At 45.2% G+C, this 26452-nt stretch overlaps 1 protein-coding gene across 1 annotated transcript in view; it reads right to left on the reverse strand.

Moving 5' to 3' along the window:
* Nucleotides 1–377: 377 nt before the first annotated feature.
* The window catches only part of scaf8 (SR-related CTD-associated factor 8), a 63860-nt gene continuing 37785 nt past the window's right edge, over nt 378–26452 (reverse strand). The window contains 19 exon segments of the mRNA XM_080751460.1: nt 378–2644; nt 3246–3466; nt 3718–4143; nt 4145–5018; nt 5814–6047; nt 6634–6681; nt 7755–7899; nt 11044–11180; nt 13296–13452; nt 13901–14014; nt 14869–14969; nt 15671–15864; nt 18078–18193; nt 19783–19914; nt 20831–20951; nt 21063–21142; nt 22573–22749; nt 23941–24074; nt 24614–24703. Of these exon segments, the coding sequence (XP_080607586.1) occupies nt 1977–2644; nt 3246–3466; nt 3718–4143; nt 4145–5018; nt 5814–6047; nt 6634–6681; nt 7755–7899; nt 11044–11180; nt 13296–13452; nt 13901–14014; nt 14869–14969; nt 15671–15864; nt 18078–18193; nt 19783–19914; nt 20831–20951; nt 21063–21142; nt 22573–22749; nt 23941–24074; nt 24614–24703 (4169 nt within the window). The 3' untranslated portion in view covers nt 378–1976.

Below are 26452 nucleotides of genomic sequence, written 5' to 3' on the forward strand. Positions count from 1 at the left end.
ATCACAACGTAGAGCCATCAAAGCTACACCGGTTACACTAATACGTTTAGTCTGGGCTAAGGATTCAGCAGCGCTACAGTGACATGGTCGTGTGTGTGTGCAAGGAAAGTCACCTGACTGGCCCTGTGTGCAAAGCCAGGAAGTCACAGTGTCACACCTGATTGGGTGTGTGTGTGTGTGTGTGTGTGTGTGTGTGTGTGTGTGTGTGTGTGTGTGTGTGTGTGTGTGTGTGTGTGTGTGTGTGTGTGCGTGTGCGCGCAAGCCAGGGAGTCACCTGACTGGCTTTTTTCATCATGACAACAGGAGGGTATATAAAGCAAAAAATGATGCACCTTCAACTTTTATTCAACATCACAACTTCTGCGGTAGACATTTTTTTGGTCTGAGAAAACAGCAGACTACTAATGGTTTCCTGGTAGAATAGAATGTCTCAACAGAAATGCACTACAGATATGAAATGAACAAGAGAGAGAGAGAGAGAGAGAGACAAGGAGGTGTGGGGACCAGGCTACAGGCCTGCATGCACAGGAACTATGAGTATATTTGACTTGTCGTCCCTCCTATAATACGACTGCGAGTCAGCGACCCCCTTATGCCGGTCAACTCTCTGTGCAGGCCAGCGGTGCGGTTGAATGGACCCGTCTGAAATAGTCTCATGATGCGTGAATCACAAACCAGTAGTAATCAGGGGAGGGGTGGCTGCCGCCGGCGACATGAGCGCGAATCCATTCACAAAGAAATCAAAGGCACAATCCCCCCGTCCGTCCAACACAAGTCACCCAGCAAAAAAGCTTCAGGAAGAGATTATAATAAAGGCATCACAAACTAAAATTAAACAAAAAAAGACCTATGAGTTATATATTTCCCCATCATGGTCGCATCCAACAAAGATGTCAAACGCAGCACAACGTGGAGTTATGAGAGAGAGAAGTCTAAATCGGTGTGAGATCAGTCTTATTATTGTCCACTGGTCCGGGATCAGAAAACACAGTCCTAAAGCAACGTGGTACAACAAACAAAGCATGTTTATTTCAAACTAATAACAAAATTGCAGCCAACATCCACACATCCCCCCACCCCATCATTATTTCTTTCCTTTTCCCTCTCGGCTCCTCCTGGGCTTTTGTTAATCTTTGCGGTTTTTAAAGTCACGGAGATTATGGAAAAAACAAATCACAGACATTTATTTTGGGGGGATAATACATCATTGTCACGTTTTCCTTTTTTTTATGTGTTTTTCTTTTTTTCCCCATTTAAGCAGCAGCAGCAGCAGCTGGTACTGGTCTCACTGTGTGTGTGACTACTGGTTTCTACTGGGAAAACAGGAGGAGGCATTAAGAGTAGAAGACACCATGAAAGCATTCATTTTTAAAACGGTTGCAGCAGCATTTTAAAAGAAGAGGAGACAAGAGAGAGGCCAGCAGCTACTGCCGTTTTCTTTTTTTTCCTTCAAGTACTTGTGTGTTTGACTATGTAGGTTCAATCCATTGTTGGAACAGCCAGGATTCTTTTACTCACTTCCATAGGAAGGTCAAAGCTCTTTTTAGTTTCTCCCCCACCCCAACCTCTATCCCCCATTTACAAACATTTTGGCAGGCAACTTCATCAAAATTCACCAAGCTTAATTTAATTCGGGCGGGGGGGTGGCATATTACAGCTAAAAAAAGAAAAAAGTCAAAAGAAAAAGGACAAAGTAATAAAACACAAACATAATTGATCTAAAATCAGATAGTAGTGGAGCCATCTATTTTTAAGTACACTGATATTTGTGAGATAAATTTGATTTTTTTTTAAGTTATCAGTCAGTATAATGGTATAATGGGGTGTGAGTCAGTATCGCCCCATCGCCCCCCACCATGTCCCCACCCGTGGTGTGGTGGTGGTGGTAGGGGTGGGGGTGGCGGTGGGTTTGCTGACATGAGTACAGAGAAGAAAGGACAACTTTACAAAATGATCTTTTACCTACTGAGTGATGATTATGTCCGCTCAGTGTCTACCACTGGCTGACTCTCAGCTTCCTCCGTGGGCTCACTCTGTTCATTGTTTGTGTCCATAGGAGAGGCCGCTGCCGCTGCCGCTGCTTCTTCTTCGCCTTGGGGTTCCTCCTCTGGGTCCGACGCCGGACCCGGCGGCGGCGACGCTGCCGAGGCGCTGAAAGTGGGAGAGAAGGAAGGTGAGGGAGCCCGCTCGGGCTCAGGCTCGGGTTCGGACTCGGGTTCGGGCGAAGGCTCCGGCGTGGGCTCTGCCGCGCACGCGTTCAAGTCCATCCCAGGTCCGTTGTGCCACTGGGGTCGGTTCGAGGCGGGTCTCTCCTGGGGTTCGTCCTCCTGCTCTTCCCGTGGCGGCGGCGGCGTCTCCTCCCGTTCCGCCAGAGAGTCGCTCGTCTCTTCGGGGAGGAAGCCAGAGGCTCGTTGCGGGGAGGCGACGGGAGAGTCCGGGGCAGAGGCCATGACCAGCGGTGAGGCTATGGGAGGGGTGTCGGGGGCCTGGGGAGAGGACATGGCAATGGAGGGTGACTTCACTGCATCCTGGGCTAACGAATGGGAGGACTCAGTTGGAGGTGACGATTGGGCCTGGCAGGGACCCTCCTTCACGTTGTCCTGGCCCGAGGACGCCATGGAGGGCTGCTGCTGCTGAACCAGAGCTGTGTACGGGTTGAAGGATGACAGGAGAAGAAATGTCATCAGGGCTGTCACGATTATGACATTTTACGCGACGATTAATCGTCACTCAAATAATTGCAATTGACGGTTTCATTGTGTTTTTGTCGTTGACAATTACATTGCTGTTTGGTTTGTAGGCTTTGAAGTTGCACATGGCAGATATGGCACATAACCCAAATATACAAAGAAATGAAGGACATATTTGACAACTTTGCATTTTAAAAGAACATTGATAGTGGAAATAGCCACAACGACACGTTGTGAGCTTGCAGATCTGCTATTTCCACTATTTTTTAAATGTTTGAACATATATAAAAAAAAAAAATCAACATGTAAACGTTTATGACGATTATCACAAAATAATTGCGATTATGTCAAACAATTGCGATTATGTCAAATAATTGCGATTAGACGAATAGGTCATAATTGTGACAGCCCTAAATGTCATGGATTGAAGCAAAAATTAAAAGTCTCATAGACAAAAATGTTGTATGACCAAGTCCTAAATGTGTCATTTGTGAAGAAAAATAAAGTGGGAAAGCTAAAGTGGGAAAGCTATAGCTATAGGGTTCATGTACTTACATGTGGGAGGGCTGTGGGCCATGGGTGGAGACTGGGCTTGGGGCAACGCCTGAGATTGCGCGCGGGTTTCTGACAGCGGCTCAGGCAGCGCTACGTGGCTCTGTGCCTGAAGGAGAAGAGGCCTCATGGGAGGCCGAAGCAGGGCCTGGTTCAGGGCAGGGATGATGGGAGATGGCTTGGCCAGGTTGAGCTGGCCTTGAGGCAGGAGGAGGCCGGGGAACCTAGATAGATAGATAGATAGATAGATAGATATACCTTTATTATCCCAAGGGGGAAATTCAGTTGTCCAGTAGTAGCACAGCAGTATACAGTTATTTACAAAGTTACAGAGACGTAAGAAAAAATGGATAAGAGGAAAGAAAGAAACAAAAAAAACAAAAAAAAGAGCAGTACAGTACCAATAAAGAGAAGGTGCAACAATAGAGGGGGCGAAAATATATAAGTATATAAGTGTCTTGCAATAGGACCATACCTGGGCTGAAGCTGGGTGTTCAGTTTGAGCGGCGCCAAGAGCTTGCCTTGGTTCAGGGCAAGGTTTGGGTTGAGCGTCGGGGTGGGGAGGAGGGGCGTGGGCAGTGGCAGGAGTGGTGTCCAGCCCCCGCGCTCCCGCTCACGTTCTCTCTCTTTGTCACGGTCTCTGTCTCTCTCTCTGGTGCGGTCGCGACCGCGGTCTCGGTCCCGGTCTCTCTCCCTTTCCCTCTCCCTCTCCCTCTCTCTTTCCCTCTCCCTCTCCCTGTCTCTGTCTCTGTCTCTCTCCCGCTCTCTCTCGCGGCTATGGCGATCCCGACTGCCATTCATTTCTCTCCTGAAGTCAAACTCTCTCTCGTCCCTGTCCCTCTGACGGTCCCATGCGCGCCTGCGGTCGTCCAGGTCTTGATGCAGCTCACTGTCGAACGGGGGTGGCGCCGGTAGCGCCGCGGTTCCAAGGCTGTGGGGGACCCCCGACTGCTCCGGTGGCGGCGCCGCCCGCTGCCGCCGCCGCCGCCGGAGCCCCGGCTGGTACCCCGGGCCGGTTCTCAAAGCGGTTGGGGAAGTTCTGGTTCTGCCCCGGGCCGGGTTGCTCCTCCTGGAAGCCTTTCGGAGCCTGGGAGCCTCCTCCTCCTCCTCCTCCTCCTCCTCCTCCTCTCATATTGTCCCGTTCGTCAAAGTCTCCGCGCGTCTGGCCCCACCGGCTATCGGGAGTGAAACCAGCCAGAGCCTGCAGGCGCCCCACCAGGCTGGTTCTCCCTGGCTGTTGAGGCTGAGTCCCGGGGGTCTGGAGCAACGCAGGCCTGCCTCCTCCTCCTCCTCCTCCTCCTCCTCCTCCTCCTCCGTGGCGCTCCCTGTGGTCAGGCGGAGGGGTTCTTAGGAGGCCAGTGCCCGGCTTCTCCGGCGGAGGGAATCGGTAGTCCTGGTCCTTGCCCTCCTCGGCGCCGGACGGCTCGTCTTCAGACTTGCGGAGCTGCAGGCTGTCGTTGGGAGGGTTGGGGGCCCGGCCGAAGGGGTCCATCTGGGGGAAGGGAGCCCTGGCTCGGGCCTGAGCTTGAGCTTGGGCCTGGGCCTCCAGGAGGTTTGTGGCCTGGGACAGGCTCTGCTGCATGAGGAGAGGGAAGCGGGCTGCGGCCGCGGCGGCCGCAGCAGCAGCAGCGGCGGCGGCGGCCCCTTGCTGCATGAGGTTGGGTCTCAGTTCCAGGGGCATGAGGCCCGGCATCCTCTGGCCCGCACCGGCCTGGTGCAGCGGGTGGGGGTGCATGCCCAGGAGACCCATGCCGCTGCGGACAGCGTTCTGCATGCCTGGGGAGAGAGAGGAGCACATAACAGAAGAGGTCAAGATAAGAGTCCCAGCTAAATCACAATCATTTTAACCACTTTAACTCATTGGAGGTCCACAACTGTCAACACGCGTGTCCCTGTGCCCATTGACGTGTTGTACAGTAAACTATATTAATATGTAGCTACTGTACAAAGCTACCACAGTGACGAAAAACACTCCATTTCCCAAAATGCAGCGCGAGATCACATGACCGGGAAGTCTGTCTCCCTCATTCACATCAGTGTAACGCTGCTGCACAAACATGCATTTTTCTCCAATCTAACTTTTAAATCACCTTCATGTTTAAAATGCGGTCCTTCTCTACCGGCTGTTACAAAAGCACCGATGCCCGCGATTGTTAGAAAACTGTCCTGACGTGAAAATAAACAGGACATACTTGGATTACATTTACTCTGATTACTTTTTTGCCAGGACTTCAAAAGAAAGTAAAATGGTGGGTTGCCATGGGCATCTGCCGATTAAATGTTGAATAATCCTGGGCACCCTACAGTATGTGTTAATTAACCACAAAAATCTGCTATTCTGGGGGTCCCTGGCACAAAATGTTTTCAGATGGGGGTCAGCTCAGCCAAACAAATATCAATTCGGTGGTCCTCGACAACGGAAAAAGTTTGAGAACCACTGCTCGTATACGAATAAAAATAAGTTAATTTGAATAAAGACGTTATTTATGAAGGACATAAATAACCCTGAGATCCACCACAGCCACAACGAGGGGAGAATCGGACAGATTAAAAGCAAGTCATTTGGCTCACCTTGCAGAGTGAGTTCTGCCGCAGCGTCCATGCCGTCGGCAGACTGCGGTGTTTTATCACCGCTGGCGGCTGCTTGCTGCTGCTGCTGCTGCTGCTGCTGAACTCCCAGTGGGTTGAAGACAGCAGCCCCAGGGAGGGCTGAAGGCATGAAGCTACCTTCAGCCCTGACCATGGCTCCGTACGGACCCTCCTTCACGTTGTCCTGGCCCGAGGGCTGCTGCTGCTGAACCAGAGCTGTGTACGGGTTGGGAGAGGAGAGGAGAGGGGAAGGAATGTCATGGATTGAAGTAAAAATAAAAATGTGTATGACCAAGTCCTAAATGTGTCGTTTGTGAAGGAAAATAAAGTGGGAGAGCTATAGGGCAGGGGTCTTCAACATTTTCAGGCCAAGGACCCCTTAATTGAGCGAGAGATGAAACGGGGACCCCCACAACCTTTTCATAGATTCATAGTTTCATCGTTTGACAGCACAGTCATTGGTGTATTTTGGATTCATGTCAATTTGTATTTTCAGATATTTAACCACTTGAACCATCAATACTTAATAAACTTGACCTTTCACTCTACACCAAACCTCTTCGCCGAGGCAGCACGAGGCGCTGTGACCTTGTAGATCTGCTATTTTTGGCTAAAGTTCTCAGAATATGGACGCTAGGGTTCAAGTGGTTAATATAAAAAAGGAGAAAAAGGGTTTCTATCACACAAAGATTTGGAGGACCCCATGTAGTAACTCTGAGGACCCCCTAGGGGACCCGAACCCCCTGTCGAAGACCCCTGCTATAGTGTTAATTCGGTTAACAACATAGTTCTATGTACTTACATGTAGGAGTTGAGTTGATGCCTGCGGCCTGCGCAGCCTGCATGAAACCTGTGGAAGAGGAAGTACACCGTGGTCATTCTTTGGTCACTTACCTTATCACTGTCTACCAGCCTGGTTACTTTGTGACAGTTATGTACAGCAGTGGTTCTCAACCTTTTCAGGCCGTGACCCCCAAAATAATCATATTTGAACTGGGGACCCTGACAAGCACTTTTTACATTACAGTTCTATTGTGAAAAAAACAGATCTACATGCTCAGAAGCAGGAATTTATGACCTTGACGATAAACAGCCCAAAATTGCACACGATGTGCAGTTCTTCTTACAACCCTGCTGTGCGCACAAATCTGCACACAGCAGGGAATAAATCGGGTAGTAAGATATCTCTCCCAAGTTTTGACAAATAAAGACCTGGTGCCGGTGCAGTGCACAATAAAAAGCCACGATGCCGGTCAGACTGAGTCAGATCAAGTTACAACACAACGCCGCAGCACAGCAGCAGGCCAAGAGGAGGAAAAGATTTAAGCAGTGATGTTACTAGGTTTTCAAAGTAATGGGTCCCGGGACCCACAGGTGGTCATTCAAATGGGTCCCAGAAATGTTTTATGAGTCCTCAATATAAAGTTTACACACGCAAAATGGCGTCGGACGTCGGTGGAATCAAAACATTGACGTTTCTATCGCCTGTTTAAGACTTTCTACGTGGATTTTATTTGTGTTAACGTAGGGTAAAGTAGGATGCTTTCACCCATGAACAATGGTGGTGTCTGTGGACATTTTCTTTTTCTTTTACCGCAACGCGGTAAATTATTTTAACATGGACTCCAATGGAGGCGGATCCCCGGGACCATGACATGAATGAGTCCCTGGGTGACTTGAATGAGTTTTTGATGCGAGATGCGCACGTAATGACATCACTGTTTAAGCATTTCGGATACAGGCGAAGACCATGGAGTCATGACACAAAAATAACAGCTGAAAACCTGCGCATTGACATCCAAAAACCCTACTGGGGGTATCCCCAGTTAAAATGTGATTATTTTGGGAGTCGCGGCCTGAAAGCGGTTGAGAACCACTGGACTAGGCAACAATATTTGATGGTGCTTATAGAGAGGCGTTTACCTGGAGGGGGCTGCGAGGCGTTGAATCCTGCCCTGATGAAAGGCGGAGGCGGGCCAAAGCCTGGCGGGGGCATGCCCATGGAGACGGGGTAGGACGGAGGCACCAGGCCCACAGCGGCGGGTACAGCCTGGCTCACTGGCAGCTGCTTTAAGACCAGGGGAGAAGGAGAGAAGGAAAGAAAGCATGAAGAGTCAATGACCTGAAAAATGATCATACAGGGCATACATGGGCAACCTTCACTTAATGGTTAATATTGGAGTACTGATATGTTATTGATTTCAGCTGTTACAATTCCAAACATGGAAAAAATTACCGTCTTTAATTCTATATTAGTAGCTAAATGACTATTATTAAAATGTTATTGTATTTTTTTTATGTCCAATGTATTTGTATTTAAGTTCATAAAGTTAACATAAGAACATAATGCATTTGAAATTTTAAAACAAAAGAAGGAAAAAAAAAAGTTACTTTTCGGGATTCCAATTCAAAAATTGCAAAAATAGCAGATCTACAAGCTCAAAGCTTGTAGATCGGCTATTTTTGCTATGTATATGCATCGTGGCCCTTTGGAGTGAGTGTGAAAATGTAGTGGCCCTCTCTATCATCAAAGCTGCCCACCCCTAGAGTTTCTAACAGAGACGGGTGCATTTGGAGAGATGAATAGTGCTGCTCTTTCTCCTGTTTGATCACGTCAACAGACTCACTCCACAGCTTCCGCAGTGGGCTGAAGACTCACCTCTTCAGACTCCACCTAGGCCCATATAGCCGGGGAGCCACTGGGCCAAAATGAGAGAGGACCTGTGATGTCATGACATACTCCAAATTGTAGTTTTCCCTATTAATTTGGTCAATAAGGTACACAGAATGAGAGGCCTGCTCTGCCGGAAATACTGCGAAAAAAAGTTTCCCATTGACTTCACTATACTGGAAAAAAACACACCAAAAAAAGTAGCATGTGAGGGGTCAAACTAGGGGTTCTTCATGATTCTGAATCCATTGCAAGCATTTGTTTTGCACGAAAAACATTCCTTGGGTTAGATTTCAGCCTCTCAAACCTGTGAAAAGTGATGAGTCATCACTTTTCACTTTTATTTTGGTCCTTTTTCTAGCCAAAGGAATGTTTTTCATGCAAAACAAATGCTTGCAATGGATTCAGAATCATCAAGAACCCCTAGTTTGACCTCTCACATGCTACTTAAAGCATATTTTTTTTGGTGTGTTTCTTTCCTGTATATTGAAGTCGATGGAGTGAATATACAAATGGCCATAACTTTTTTTCGCAGGATTTCCGGCAGAGCAGGCCTCTCATTCTGTGGACCTTGATGACCAAATTAATAGAAAAAACAAAAATTAAAAGTATGTCATGACATCACAGGTAACATCCTATTCTTTGAGCTTTTGGCCCAGTGGCTCCCCGGCTAATAGCACTTACTGTAGCTCACCTACCCCCCATTGACCATACATGAAAGCTACATAGCATTTCTTTCTTAGGTTTTTATATAAAGCTTTTTACTGACTAGGTGCTCGGTCTACCTACCTACGTGTTTTTGTCTAGATTGATATCTCTATGCATTTGATGCACTGATGTTGATGTATTGATGTTTTACCTTACTTATTGTAAGTCGCTCTGTATCCAGAGTGTCTGCTAAATGCCTAAACTGTAAAAACATAGACTAAATAGTGGTCAAGAGATAAGAAGGTGGCTACACACACTGTAGCCAAAAGTGCCAATATTTTATTATGGGATGCAGAGTTAAAAAAATACTATGTTTCGGCAGGTAAATAATATGGTTCAGGGTATGGAAACTTTAGATTGTCAAACTGTTACAAACCGGACACTAGTCAAGGACGATCAGTGCTTTGACAGACCAATTCCGCTAAGGGGGGGCTTTGTCAAGGCTCGACCCTAAAGACTGATAACAAATGGTTTGCCTAACGCGCTAATCCACAACAGTTTAGCCGGCAGCAGCTTAAACAAGACTTCAGTCTAAACAGTCTGTGGTGGTGTGACGGAGCCAAGCTCCACTCGTAGCCCCGGCCGGTGTCCAAACAAACACTGCCCGTGTATCCTGGCCTCACTCAGCATGTCCATTAGAGACCCCGAAAACAAAGAACCCCAGGAAGGGGAAACCTGAGAGTCTAAAACACTAACTAGAGCGGGGGTCAGCAACCCGCGGCTCTTTAGCGCCGCCCTAGTGGCTCCCTGGAGCTTTTTAAAAAATGTATGAAAATGGAAAAAGATGGGGGGGAAATATATATTTTTTTGTTTTAATATGGTTTCTGTAGGAGGACAGACATGACACAAACATTCTTAAAGTTTTCCAATGCTGTAAAAATGTGTAGAATAAATATTGCATGTCAACATTCTCTCCAGGATGTGCTCAGGGAAAATAAACATTTAATCATGAACGCTCATTATGTATTTGTAGCCTACTTAGTCATTTTGATAGTAGGCCAATATAGCTAATATATACACTTACAGCATGTGTTGCCTTCATTATAAGGCTTATATAAGGCTTTTAAGACTGATTTGTTTTTTGTTAGTTTTTTTGGTCCAATATGGCTCATTTTGGGTTGCCGATCCCTGAACTAGAGCAAACCACGGCTACTACGCAGAATCACAGGAAGACATCAGGTGTCGCGTTTCACACTGGATTATGCCATCGGGTATAAACCGACAGACAAAAGCAGAAAACATTGCCCTTGTTTGGCTTTACCGATACGGATGTACAATTAAAGAGAATAATCACATGTATTATTTATAAGCAGCACCCTCTGCAGCTGCACTGCAGCAGTGAGAGGAGTTGTTGTTGGGTCAACATGCATTATTTATACAGGCTAGGGATGGGACGATAAGCCATATTATCGTTTATCGTGATAAAAAAACACTCACGATAATCGTATCGTGGAGATTTAACATATCGTGATATCGTCCTCCGTCATGCACTGGGATCAATTCACCTTTAATTTGCAGAGCTGCATATTCAGTACCACTTAAACCCTCTATAATTGGTAAAAGATACTTATAATATACAGTCTTTTTTCACTTTCTATCAAATGTCTTTGCCAAAATATAGCCGATCTACAAGCTCACAACGCATCGTGAGCTTGTACATCTGCTATTTTTTGGCAAATGTTCCGCCCCAGGAAAATGGATTTTGATTAATGCGATAATATCGTAAATCGTGATTTCTTTTGCCACAATAATCGTGATATGAAATGTTCATATCGTCCCATCGCTAATACAGGCCACTCGTCGTTGAATATGCTTGTGGGTGAGAATCTGTACCTGAACAGGCATCATGGTGACCTGCTGGCTGTAGGCGGTCTCAGTCTGGGCAGGAGATGCTACCAAGGCTTCTGCAGCGGCTGGCTGGCTGCTCGGAGCATCCTTGGCTGCCTCTGCATGCTTGGCAGCCTCCCATTCTGCAGATCAGATGAGGAGAGGAGAGGAGAGGAGAGGAGAGGAGAGGAGAGGAGACTGTTGAAAACATTCCTCTACAGCAGTTATTGCGACCGTAGGTCGGCATTTAGTATGAACCTGCAGAACATGACTCAGTTTCCCACGATGCATCGGGAAATAATGTAGTTGGGAAATCCTGCTGTCCGTTCACTTCACCTCTAGTCCCAGATTGCGTGTTTGGTCAACACTACCCGTTTTCTATGGACCATAACTCGCTCACGGATGACGCAGTTGTATTTATTTTTCTATCACGCGTGACAGAAAGGAACGTTCGTCTCCAGTGATATAATGGACACATGGAGCGTTTGTGGAGCCCTCGAAAATCTGGTAAAAAAAAATACACTACAAAACACGACGGCAGTAATGTACATTATTAAATAATTCTGGCAGTCAAAGTGTCAAGCCCATATCTGGGAATACCCATATATGGACATCTCATGATAACCAGTGTGGTGGTCGCGACGTGAGTCACACTTGCAAATTAATTCCGTCCTTGTCCCTTTTATGCCCATATATGGAGATCCCTGAAGTCATCAATATTAAGCCCATATTTGGGAATGCCCATATATGGACATATTGGGTCAGTCTCTGTCGTTTCATGCTGGATTGTTTGCATAGGTTTTTGCATCTAAATATCTTCTTTTTTCGTGATTGATGATGATTGGTTGACGACATTATTATTTCACCAGATGTCTTGTTGCTTATGGGAGGCCATGAGGTGGCTGTCGTCTTCTCCCCCTTGCTGACGTGGGCCTAGGCAGGGTTTGAACCACTCAACCTTCAGCATGAAGGGCACATGCACCACTAACCGCTGCACCAACGTCGCACCACATCTAAATCTCTGACTTGGCGTTTCCCTCAAGACAATTTCTTGGAAGGATGTTGATCAATTAACAAAACAAAACAAGTGAGTGACTGGGCAGGGACTCAACATCCACTTAGATAATATAAAATCCACAGTGTTTGCATTAGGCTTGTCATTACGTGTGTATTTACTAGCATAATGTTCGTGTTTGCCATATACCGATGTCTCTGGTTCACATTGGCACATTTCCTGGGGCAATCTGCCCAGATCATGCATGTCATGCATGTCTTCTTCTTTTTTTTTAGTTTTTTACTCTCAAAAAAGCATCCGCAATGTAGCGCAATTTTTGTTTATTTTTAAACCCGAGTGAAATGTGCCAATGTCAACCAGAGACATCGGTAAGACTAGCCCCATACAGTATAGAACCTCGCCCTCCGCTGGCTATCTGTTGTTCGCTCCTAGATGAGGTCCTATGAACCTCTCCACGTGATTCAATATAATAAGTGATTCAAACCATTTTCTCCAACCCCGACGTATACTTTTCATGTGCTGGTGTAAGGAAAATCCTACTCGGGGAACTTGGAACTACCATTGAATATATGTTTTCGCGAAAAGGGTGATCCCCGCCGCAACGGGTCCATAGGACCTCATCTCGGAGCTAACAACAGATCGCCAGCGGAGGGTGAGGTACTATATGGGGCTAATATCATAGACTGTATAAAAGATATGGACAAAGCGAAGCCATTGGTTTCTATGCAGCGCAAATGACACAATATGGGTCCTTGGCATGGGTGTTGCCATCATAGATTGTAAAGGCACTAGAGGATGCTATTGGCTGCCAACGGTCACGTGCAACCGCAGGGATACATGGGAGAATGTGGTCGGAGCCTCCCGAAATACAGCACACGAAGAAGAACACAGCCGGCTGGTATTAGTTTAGTTGGCCACGCCCCCCGCAACTTTATCATCAATTTTAACATAAATGGGACCTTATTTTCATAAAACGCATATAATCGTGATTGAAAGGCAATTTTTAACTAGTGATAGGAACCACAAAGTATTTATGAAAATGTTAATTAAGGTTAGAAAACGAAAGGGGAAAATGAATGGGGTCCAATGGAGAACAATTCTTCTTGCGATCGGCCGGGGGGGAAAACAGCGCAACTAGCGGCCAATCATAGGAAGTTTTAGTTCCGTATTGGAGTGATTTTAAATCGGCGGAACTATGCCCCTGGCTAATATATGACTGGAGTGTTTTTTTGTTCTCTCTCACCGTCGTTGACCGTTTCCTGGTCGATGATGCCGCCTTCGGCGAAGTCGTCCAGGTCGTCCATCTTCACCTTCTCCCAGGGGATGTAGGAGACGCCCAGGTCCACGTCCCAGAACTGCTTGTACTCCTGTTTCACTCCCTTGTTCAGAGCCCACGCAATCTGGACCACACACACACACACACACACACACACACACACACACACACACACACACACACACACACACACACACACACACACACACACACACACACACACACACACACACACACACACACACACACACACACACACACACACAGGAATGTTAAGGGGAAGAAAACATCTCAAAGGGCATTTATCTGAACAGACCACGGTTTTTTGTTCACGATAACCAAATATATATCTCCCAGATAGGGTTAAGAGCAAAAAAAGAGAGAGAGAGAGAACACGGCAGTTAATGTAATCGCTTTAAAGGTGTGACCTTGCTGAAGTACAAGGACAATCATATTAGTGGTACTGTGTGTGTGTGTGTGTGTGTGTGTGCGTGCGTGCGTGCGTGCGTGCATGCGTGCGTGCGCTCAAATCAAATCACACAGGCAGGAGGTGGGGGACATGCTGTGTATACCTTGATGACCTTGGAGCCGATCTTGAAGGAGCCGGTGCTGAGCTTGTGGCGGGCGCGGTACGCGTCCTGTCTGTGCACCATGCAGATGTAGGCACAGCCTCTGGGAGGGATCATCTGGAAGGGCAGGAGACACAGAGACAGCCAGGTTAATAAGCGACGAGACGAGTTAACAGCGGAGCGGTGATTAATGGACGAGGAGCAGCAATGTGAAAATGAACATGGCAGGCGAGAGAGAGAGAGAGGGCACGCGCGATGGGGGAGAGAACGTTTTCAGAGTGCAGAGGAGAGAGAACGGAGACGGCTAATGACACAGTGTTCACATCTCACAAAGAGAGGTTATTAAACCTATTTAGAACGGGTACACGTTATTATTATTTTATAATTTAACTATTGAAAAACAGCAGATATACAAGCTCACAGCACGGCACCGAGTGCCGCGCTGCGAGCTTGTAGATCTGCTATTTTTGAAAAATCGTGAAAATTTGAATTTTGACCCGATTCTATAAGTGTCTTTTGAATCCTTCTAAGGTTTTTTGAAAAACCCTATGTTTCTATGTCAGCAATCTGGCCAGCCATCGTCAAAGAAAAGGTCCTTTTCACTTAAATGGAGCTCAGTTAGTCTGTTCTTGAGAGACTACTATGTCAGTGGTTCTCAAACGTTTTCATGTCAAGGACCCTCAAACTGATATGTATTTGGCCACGGACCCGCATCTCAAAATATTTAGTTCCAGGGACCCCCCCCCCCCCCAGAAGCAAAATTTGAGTTACAAACGATCGCTTTGAAAATGCATATATTCAAAGATTTGCACACGTCTTTTTTCAAAAATAGCAGATCTACAAGCTCGCAGCGCGGCACCGGAGCTTGTATATCTGCTATTTTTCACTGGTTAAAGCAGTCAATAATTCTAGGCCTAAACGGGTTAATATTTCAGAGGTCACAGTGGCCTGCTGGCCGCAGCTGTACTTACATTAATGGACTCTACTTGTCCAAACTCCTCAAACAGGTTGGTGAGATCCTGTTGAGAGGCCTTCTTGTCCACCTGGCCCACCCACAGGGTTGTGCTGCACACTGGGTTTAAAAAGAAACACATTCATAATCCGTAAAAATAATTACAATACAACAAAAAAGGAATCTTAAAGGACACATTTTTTTTTTTACAACAAGGGTTCATATTTTAGATGTGAACTGAGAGTTAAAAAGTTTTCATTTACTTCTTTCTATCATTTTAGGGATTTTAACGATTTTGATTTGCATGCATGCCCCCAATTACAATCTAAAATATGAACCCTTGTTGTGAAAAAAACCTTTAAGGCAGACACTCCAGAATGTAAAAGAATCCAAGTTCGGGGGTTATGACACGTTTGGTTTCTAATTCAGGGGTCTTCCAACGTTTTCAGGCAATGCACCCCTTAGTTTGAGAGAGAGACGAAGCAGGGACCCCCCACAACCTGTTCAGAGATTCCATATAGTTTCATTGTTTGAGAGCACGATCATCAGTGTATTTTGGATTCATGTCAATTTGAGTTTTCAGATATTTAATCACTTGAACCGTCAATACTTAATAAACTAGCGCGAGGCGTTGTGAGCTTGTAGATCTGCTATTTTTTGGCTAGAGTTCTCAACATAAGGACACTAGGGTTCAAGTGGTTAGTATAAAAAGAGAGAAAAAAAGTTTCTAGTACACAAAGATTTGGAGGACCCCCTGTAGTAACTCTGAGGACCCCCTGTTGAAGACCCCTGTTCTAATCGAAAAGATCATTTTCTTTTACCACTCAGCGTCCTGGAGCGTATGGGGGGAAGTCCCTTCTTCTGCCGCTCTTTCTCGCGCTCGCGGGCGCGCCTCTCGCTGGAGTAGGAGCGCGACGTCTTCCTCTTGCGGTCCCTGGAGCGCGAGCGCGACCTCTTGCGGTGTTTCCGCTTGCGGGAGCCGGAGCGCGACCGGGACCTCCGCCTCTTAGGGGATCTGCGGTGAGAGAGAGAGAGAAACCCCAGCGGTCGGGGAAGAAAGTTATTTGGCAAAGTATTCAACGCCACAGGCGCAACGCAAGTGGTCTAAATCAGGGGTTCCCAAACGTTTTTGTCTCAGGGCACCCCATGATATTTTTTTCATCCGAGGCACCCCTATATTATATCATCGTTGTCGGGTGGAAACATTGTATGTCCAAAACCTTCTCTTTTTGTGTTATTATTTTAAAATAGTGAAAATAGCCGATCTACAAGCACACAACGCCTCGCGATGTGAGGCGTTGTGTGCTTGTAGATCTGCTATTTTCACTATTTGTGATGAAGTAGGGCTTTTATTTGACTACAAAACATACACATTTGAAACTTGGAGATGCAAGGTTTTTTGACAGACAGAGACGATATTCATAATTTTCACTCCCAGCACCTTATATTTATAGCATATTCTAGTGATTATGTTGTGAGGAAAACGCTGAGATAATAGCCAATTTGGTTAGAACTGACTGAAAATAACTTTGTACTTCAAGTTTAAAATTATACTAAATGTTTTTTTAAGTGTCCAAATAAATGCCAAATATTATCAAATTATCTCACGGCACCCCTGGACTGCCATCACGGCACCCCAGGGTGCCCCGTAACCCACTTTGAAAACCCCTGGTCTATATTTCCGTTTAATTCTCGCTCACTTGAGCACTCATTAAGACTCGGCTCGCAGCCTAATTGCTTTCCGCCAGAGTGTGGCGGACTCGTGTGACGGGCTCGGAGACGGTCGGCCAAATAATCACCGGTCTAATTAAGTCGTCTGACTCTGAAAGCAGAGTTAAGTACATTTGTGGGAACTTAAAACAACAACACACTTGGCTTAAGTTAAGCGCTGGATTCGATCCAGATACACAAGCCATACCGTTCTGAGATGTAAACGAGAGAGGGACCCCAAAGGAAAACAAGATTAAGAGTCTAAAAGCCCTGCTAGCGCCCGCTAATGATATAGTCAACTGAGATTGTCATGCATTCTCTCAACAGTTAACTGCCTATTAGATCATGAGGCATCTCGCGCGCCAAGCTGACATTTTGGCTTGAAGGGTGGCACTAAAGGCAAGGGCATGGTGTCACTCAAACAGGTAAGAGTTCATATGCCTCTGAGAGGCATACATGTCATCAAGTCTCATCAAGTTTCATGGCAACCCCCCGCAATTCACCCTTTGTCAAGTCCGCCCCTCTTTGCACCAAATGGTTGCTTGTCTTGTCATAAGTCCTTTCTCTTCATCCACTACCATTGCAATTCAGTTGCTTCTTATTGATATTTTATGTATTCTATTCTCATTTTAAACTTGGTTTCAGTAAAAGGAGCCTCTCAGGTGCAGTATAGTGACTGGGCAAGTTTTTAAATGGTTTTTAAATGGTTGTATTTCTCAAAAAATTATGTTTTAGCTAATTCAATATAAAAAAGTCGGAACCAGGGCGGGACAAGGCAGAAGGAGCCTGAATCAGAAGGCTGACAAAGGGTGAATTACATTTTGAGATATAGAATATTGTGTGGGAAATTAGGCCAGCGGGTGGCGCTAAAGGAAAGGCCATTTGGCCACCAAAATGTGTAGAGAGGAGCTCATACTCCAGAGTTCATGTAAGTGCACAACAAATTCCAACCTAATGGTTTGGACAAGCGAGACTTCTGCCTGTTGTACCTATGTTTCTATATCAGTGGTTCTCAAAACGTTTTCATGACAAAGACCCCTAGAATTACATGGATTTGGCCGCCGACCCCCATCTCAAAATATTATGTATCAGGGACCTCCCCAGAAGCAAATATTTCAGGTACAAATGTATTTAAAAATTATATATTCAAGGATTAGCAAAAAAAAAAAAAATCTAGATTTTTCAAAAATAGCAGATCTACAAGCTTGCTGCCTAGCACTTGGTGCTGTGCTCTGAGCTTGTATATCTGCTATTTATTTTATTTTATAGCTGAAGCATAAAATACTGGTTAAAGCACATCTGCACGTGTTTTATAGTTTTGCAGGGGTGACTGACTTCGTCTTCCTCAGAGTAAAAACTAAACAAGATGATTCATTGTTTGGAACCAAAGTGACAGATAGATGGATGGACAGACAGACAGACAGACAGACAGACAGACAGACAGACAGACAGAGCTATCCTTAGAGCCACTCACACACTTTGGAGACACAAATACATAAGTAAAAGACAAAGCCCGACCTGGAGCGTGATCTGGAGCGGGTTCTGGAGCGAGCACTGACGGCCTTCTTCTCCTCTGCCTCAAAGATCTCCTCTTCCACAACTTCTGGACCGTCGTCCAGATCCATGTCCATGTCCTGAAACACCAGAGACGTTCTGTAAGAAGACCTTTTCTACCTTCAAACCTTCCTTATAACACCCTAGTGCAGGGGTTTCAGGGTTCCCACACATTTTTTTTTAACAATTCATTTCCAAAACTTTTCCAGAATATTTAACCCAATTTCCAGGACTATATAACAATAATTCAGCTCAATAACAAGTCGCTTACTCCTATGTGCAATGCCCAAAGACAGGTAGTGTATGCCAGTGGTTCTCAACCTTTTCAGGCTGTGACCCCCGAAATAATCATATTTTAACTGGGGACCCCCCACCCGAGCACTAAGAGTTGAGGAATTTTGTATAACACGTTTCTATTGTGAAAATAGCAGATTTACATGCTCACAACGCCTAATCGGCTATTTTCACAATTTCTGCCTCTAATATTTGAAAATTTGGCCAATGTTTAATTTGTCATTTCAGAGGTATTAACACAATCAATAACCAAGGACAATGCATAACTATTTTTTCCAGCACCTTCCAGGACCCTTGATCAATTCCAAAACTTTTCCAGTACTGGAAAAATATTTTTCTAATTTCAAAATATTTCCAGGAATTTCATGACCGTGGGAACCCCGGGTTTTCAAAGAGGGTGACGGGGCACCCTGGGGTGCCGTGACGGCAGTCCAGGGGTGACACGAGATCTTTTGATAATATTCTGAATTTATCTGAACACTTATTTAGTATAGTTTTAAACTTTAAGTACAAAGTTCATAAAAAATGTACACGCTCATTCAAAATGTACTCGTCCATTGGACAAGTGGCTCTTGGTTTCACTTTTTCTGTGACGCTCCTAGCAGCTTTGTGCTGTATGCAGACTGTGGACTGCCCATACTAAGGAGCTTTGTGCTGTATACAGACTGTGGACTGCCCATACTAAGGAGCTTTGTGCTGTATACAGACTGTGGACTGCCCATACTAAGGAGCTTTGTGCTGTATACAGACTGTGGAGTGCCCATACTAAGGAGCTTTGTGCTGTATACAGACTGTGGACTGCCCATACTAAGGAGCTTTGTGCTGTATACAGACTGTGGACTGCCCATACTAAGGAGCTTTGTGCTGTATACAGACTGTGGACTGCCCATACTAAGGAGCTTTGTGCTGTATACAGACTGTGGACTGCCCATACTAAGGAGCTTTGTGCTGTATACAGACTGTGGACTGCCCATACTAAGGAGCTTTGTGCTGTATACAGACTGTGGACTGCCCATACTAAGGGGGGGTCGTTACAGTCCTTTTGTTATTCGTCCTATTTCAGTGTCTGACTCCTATGCATGCATTTAAGAAATAAATGACTGTGAAATGTCTCATTTTTATCGGGAAAGGTGACTTTTGTTCCCGGACAACTGAATGGGAAATGTACTTCCCCAAAAAGTGCCTCAAAAAGTTAATGTAAAGCCCTGCCATGTACATCTAATTATTGTCCTTGATTATGAAAAAAAAAAAAAAAAAACAATGACACCCAACAATGATTTTTATGCCAAGCTGAAATCATCATATTCAAACTTGAATGAAATATGCAGTCATCAGTCATCAGCCATCAGTATAAGAATGTGATTTAGTTTCATACCTGCTGCTGGTTGTCAATGGATTCGTCCATCTTGTTCTCTGGCTCAGGGAGGAGTGGTTGGTTGCTGCTCTGGCCCGTCGTCACTGAGTTCTCTGAGCCGAAGAGGGAGTCCTGTCCCTCCATGCTCATAGACTGTAACAGTTACACCACAGTTAACACTTGTTTCTTTAAACCCATAAGACCTGGAATTATTTTATACTTTAGCTAATGCCGTCAGGTAGGAGGTACGAGACATATAAGTGTAACTAGGGGTGTAACGATATAGTAACTGAATCGAAAAATCAACTTTAATTTGCAATGATCTACTATATTGTTTGCAAAATCAAAATATCATACCGTTTTGGCTTTGTATCGTATTGTTTTAAAATGTGGTAATCGGTATCGAATCGTTTTGCAATGCAAATAATTGATTGTATGGAATTATGGACTTGTATTTGGCAATTTTAAGAGGGAAAATTAAAAAGAGGGGTCTAATTACCTTTCCATTCTTTATAGCTACTCTTGGACTATCGATAAATGTGTGTAATCTCTGTGTTCATGTCAAGGTGGGTTTGTCCATATGTGTTGAAATATAATGTCTATGTATTTTCTAGATAATCACAGTGTTTAATTACATTTTTACACGTTTTACACCGATTTCATTTCTTTGCTAAATAGTTACTATATCGATTTTAAATCATTGAATCGGATCGTATCGCATCGTCATGAATGAACCAATATCGTCCATGTATCATATCGTCAACCATGTATCGTGATGCGTAACGTGTCGCTGTTAAAATGTATCGTTACACCCCTAAGTATAACTATAATAGGTACAAGTGCTCCTTTGTCCTTTTGTCACTCCTTGAGGGCAGACGGAGGTTTTGAGGTGACTATGAATGTTGGCTGGGATGTTTTTAATTATTATGCGGGAGGAGGATGTGTAGATCGAGATGGGCTGTACATGTCACTGTGCAACTACTGTTTCTTGTACTGTATTTTATTTGTGTATGTATGTATTCTAGTCTCCGTGTAAACACTAGTCTAGAGTGCAGTGAGTTGCTCTGACCTTCTGCTGGTGCTGCTGGTGCTCCATCAGCTGTTTCTGGAACTGCTCCAGGTTCTGCTGCTGCAACTGCTCCGCCAGCTGGTGGAAGAGGGAACTGTTGATGGAGTCAGACACCATGGGCCTGCACGGGGGAGGGAGGGGCCACGCTTCAATTAGAGCTTTCATGTACATCTAATCATTGTCATTGATTATTGCCATTGTCAGTATGAAGCTATTTATGCTCCGTACTTACATCTGAGACGATGAGTTGTCCTTTTTAGCGTCCTCGCCGCGTTCAGAGTCACTCCCAAAGTCAAACTGACCCAGAAGTTTCTGCATCAAACACAGAAGCACATCGACAAACAAGTCATTCGATTAATTCGCATTTTGGAGAGGCTTTCAAATGTATAAAACTAGCCCTTACCCGTTCAAAGATATGAGCTCCGAAATGATGTGCAGTGTGTGGGTTATGGGATGTGCACTGTGCACACAGTATATGAGGGATGGAAAGTAACTTTAACTGGTGCTTGCATGATAATATGTAGGAGCATCAATGTAAGAAATACCCGTTTCGTTTAATGGCTACAGAGATACTGTGTCCGTCCCCCCCCAGCCCGCCCGCCCACCCGCCTGCACACACACACACCCGCCTGCCTGCACGCGCACACACACACACACACACACACACACACACACACACACACACACACACACACACACACACACACACACACACACACACACACACACAGCTGGTTAAACATGTTGCCTCATGCTAGATGCAGAATAGATATGCCTCATGCTAGACGCAGAATAGATAGTAGATACACCATAAAAATGCTAATATACAGCATATGATTTGTGAAAGTGAAAAACGGGCTTCACAGTTATGTCAGGTGTGTTCATATGCTAATGGTGATGCGATTTCAGATCAATTGCTCCAGCCACTGAGGAGAAACGCTGTTTCAGACAGACAGACAGACACTCACTCAGACATTTCGAAAATTATATGTTTGATGTAATTAATTTTCCAATATTACACAAGAGGGTGTGTGTTATCGTGATTATCATCACGCCTGCGTTGCCTCAGGCACGAGCCCTAAGGGCGAGCAGGGGTGTTGCACCAAATTCGGGGCCCTGGGTACAAGGATTCACTTCAATTATGTTGTGCTTTAACTATTGAAAAATAGCAGATATACAAGCTCACTGCGAGCTTGTAGATCTGCTATTTTTGAAAAGTCGTGAAAACTTGTGCAAGTCTTTGAATATTTCAAATCCTTCTAAGGTTTTTTGAAAAACCTATGTTTCTAAGTCAGTGATGCTCAAACTTTTTCATGTGAACGACCCCCAAAATGATGTGTATTTGGCCACAGACCCCCCATCTCAAAATATTTAGTTCCAGGGACCCCCCAGAAGCAAAATTTTATTTAAAAATGTTCGCTTAAAAAATACAAATATTCAAAGATTTGCACACATTTTCACGACTTTTCAAAAAAGCAGATCTACAAGCTCGCAGTGCGGCACTCGGTGCCGCGCTGCGAGCTTGTATATCTGCTATTTTTCAATAGCTAAAGTATAAAATAATTAAAGCCCCTCCACCTTGGGCCCTAGTGACTCAGTCCCACTTTCCTCCCTCCCCTTGTGACGCCCCTGAGGGCGAGTGCCGCTCGTGCCGTTGGCAGAAGTATTGATACTTTTACGTTCAATTAAAACACGTGCGTGGCTCCTTCCATCACTAGTGGTCAGGGCAGGCCAGGCGTTACCTTGTTGAAGGAGGACACCCGCTGCTCCAGAGGGTTCAGACTGTTGGCGGTGGCGGCGGCGGTGAGCTGGGCGGTCAGGGCTTGGAGCTGCACCACCAGGCCCGCGTCCAGAGCCTGCAGCAGGGAGGGCTGAGGCTTCTGCTGCTGCATCTGGAGGCTCTGGACCAGCTGCTGCAGCTGGAGACATGCACAGAACACATGGGTTGAGAACATGAAGACATGCACAGAACACACACCGTGAGACACTAGTCCGTCACAGAACACACACCGTGAGACACTAGTCCGTCACAGAACACACACCGTGAGACATGAGTCCGTCACAGAACACACACCGTGAGACATGAGGCCATCACAGAACACGCACCGTGAGACATGAGGCCGTCACAGAACACACACCGTGAGACACTAGTCCGTCACAGAACACACACCGTGAGACATGAGTCCATCACAGAACACACACCGTGAGACATGAGTCCGTCACAGAACACACACCGTGAGACATGAGTCCGTCACAGAATAACACAAAACAGAGAGATGTGAATACATAACAAAACAACACAGTGAGACATGAGTGAGTCCAACACAGAATAACAACGAAACACGGCGGGACATTAATGCATCACAGAATGCAACACACAGCGAGACATACTGTCTCACTGTGGGAGACATAATAGTGAGACACAAATATTAGAGAGGGACGTGCGTGCGTGCGTGTCATGGATCATGTACCAGGCGTGTGTAGAACCGATCACAGCTTTCAAATAAAAAAAATCGATTGAAAAAAAAAACCCTCTCCATCGTTGAGCTCCATCTGCAACTGTTTACACGGAAGCTAACGGTAGCTGCACTGTGGTCCCGCCCCCGACAGGATACAGAAGTCATATCCGGCGCAGACCGGAAATGCGACCGGAAGCACTTCCGGTCGGGCGATTAGACAACGCTATCCGATAAAACAGCGTTTTTTACTTGTTAATGTTTTATAGTGATTAAAGCACATTAAAGTCTCGGGACTATCGGGAGAGGTACATAGGGCTTTTAACGGGACTATCAGGGGAGGCAGTAAATTTGTTAAATTACTTTATTTGATGAATATATCAACGAATGACAGGGACAAAATTCGGAATCATTCTTATGGTAGGATGAATGGATGGGGACTGCCCCATAGGTCGAACTCCCGTTGGGTCGAACAGCGTCGGCAGGTTAGATAATCACCCGCGTCACGGTTACTGAGGTTAGAGTTAGGCATAGTTTTACTGAGATTAGGATTAGGGTTTGGGTTAGAGTTTGGTGGTAGATCCAAAGTGTGTTCGACCTAATGACATGTTACCTAAATGGATTACTAGTGCATTCATTGTGTCCATGACTGACCTGCTGTCCCTGTGGGCTTTGTAGGATCTGGGCCACGGCTGCCACCGTGTCCGTATTGGAGATCTGAGAGGCCCAGTCCGGCAGGCCGCTGTGTTGCACCATGGTGGCCGGAGTGGCAGGCGTGGCCGGAGTGCCTGGTGGACAGAGACACACACACACAGACAGACACAGAGGGGTTAAAGTAAGAGTCAGTTTTCGGGTCAAAAACATTCAAATTTGAAATTTTCAAGATTTAAAAAAAAATAGCAGATCTACAAGCTCGCAGCGCGGCACTCGGTGCCGCGCTGTGAGCTTGTATATCTGCTATTTTTCAATAGTTAAAGCATAACGTAATGGTTAAAGTAATAATGCGATACACACAGAGAAGGGTTCAAGTAAGAGTGCTTCATTTTGTTTGCAGCCCTAAAAAAAACGTAGGTTCCCTCGCCAAGTTTTAATGTAGTTTTTTGTTTGTTTTTCACCATAAGGGTTTACGACAGATGCACAGAATACAAGGTCTTTGCTTTAGCATGAAGCCTAAGACAGATTCACGTTTTGTTTGTTCTACGACATGAATCAATTCATCATGAATTTCTCAACGTGGTTGACTTTTTGTTAAAAAGCCATTATGTGTTGGGTTTGTGGAGATGTTTGTTTCTATTCTATTATTAACAAATGTGTTAATATCATATACCTTTGTTAGTCTCGCGTAGCCAGGATTTCAGATATCTCCGCCTACTGATACGTGGTCTGGTGACATCTAATTTCAACGTAGGGGCCAAAACTGGGTGGAAACAATTCGGGGAAATTGAAAAGAAAAATACATCAGCTTCACAGAACCAATGCAAAGACTTTTCAGGGCTGTCCTTTCACACGGGGGCTGGGTAGCAGGATAAGCCCTGGTCCATAGAGTTAGAAGGAGTTCTCCTTAACGCTATGGTACTTTCAATCACTTTTTTTTTTTTTTACGAGGCCGCAGACTCTCTGCATCTCAGTTACGGGGAACTGCTTCCTAGTCATGCTTCACACACCAGGAGGACAGCACTGCTTGGCTGTCCTCCATGGCGGAAAATAGTGCTCGGTGCTGGCATAGCCTGGGGTGGGCAATAATTCACGGTTCTGTCCCTATCGGGACATAACTCGAACAGCGCGGAGTCAGCTCTAGGGGCCTTCCGAACTTTCGGCACGGCAACTCGCTCGCCTCGCTCGGTGGTGCGTCTCGTTGCTCAAGCCCGTTAGTGACGGCTCGCCTCTGATGTTGTAACTGTTTTTTTAGTCTTTTCTTACCAAATGGGCCACCTCGCTGGGCCACCTCGCTGGGGGCGACAAAAACTTTGCCTAAACCCAATAAAATAACTTGCGACTTGTATTTAGATAATAAATAAACAATGCGATGGGGTGGATTTAATCCCAAGGCGCAGGGGTTGGTGGACTAATGTTCAATGGTGACGCCACGGTGTCATCTGGTATCGCAGGGGTTTTGGGAGTTATTTAACATGGTCCGCTTTATGTGGGGGCGCAACAAGCTCTGGCCAATCGGAGGCAGGCGGGTCTTTTTGTAACCAAGATGCAGAATATATTTACACCTCTCGTCTGTAGAAAAAATAAATTGATATTTTCTGTTGACAAGATCTGTAGAGGACGCAATGTAGTAACTAAAACATTTTTCCCATCTGGTGGATTATTTTACATTTTGGTGTACATTTCTTTTCCCCACTAAGGAAAGTAGGCTTTAAACATCTTAAAGCCGTCTTTGTTTTGGTGAGTAGCAAAAGTGTATTATTATTATTTTTTTTAACTATAGACGCGAGGCTGCGGCCGCTGAAGTACCAAGGGTGTTTGGAAAACTCCTAACGCTATGGACAGAGTTAGTAGCAGGATTGGTTTTCAAAAGCAGTGAGCGTAGTAGCGTAGGTTTGTTAGTTAAGGCTGTTTTTTGGCCATCTGGCCATCCAAGCCCATTCATTTTAACAGACGTTATCAGTAGGCAGACATCTCTGATTGTCTGGCTTCTAGGATGACATACAAAGACACATAATCTCTGTGGCACTTTTTAAAGAAGTGTCTGTGAGATGGACACTAATTAAAAGGTCAAATGCAGTTACCTGACACTAATGAAGAGAGTACTTTTAGCAGGCGCAACGACAAAGTGCAACTTAATGAACAGTAAAGTATGAATTTTAAAGCTGATAGTAATCGTTGCTATAGAGGGTTTGTTCAGTAACAAGGCTCTCCCATCTCTTTAATAAACAGAAAATGCATTTTAAACAGGGTTACAAATGTCATCATCCAACCAGGAGAAAGAACCCATTTATGTGTTTCAATTCAAACTTTGTCTGCTCTTTTTTTTCTTTCCATCACTTTCACTTGTCTATTGCTGTATTCTTGTATCCTGTGTGAGTTCTCTCTTCTGATTGGATGTTTACTAAAGAGCTGGAGAGCCCCGTTACTTAAAACACTGCAATAGCAATGATTACTATCAAACTATAGAGCTACTTATAGAGCACTTATTTTAACAAGAAATATCACTTAT

Source organism: Nannobrachium achirus (assembly GCF_963921795.1).
Source record: "Nannobrachium achirus genome assembly, chromosome: 20".
Taxonomy (NCBI): domain Eukaryota; kingdom Metazoa; phylum Chordata; class Actinopteri; order Myctophiformes; family Myctophidae; genus Nannobrachium; species Nannobrachium achirus.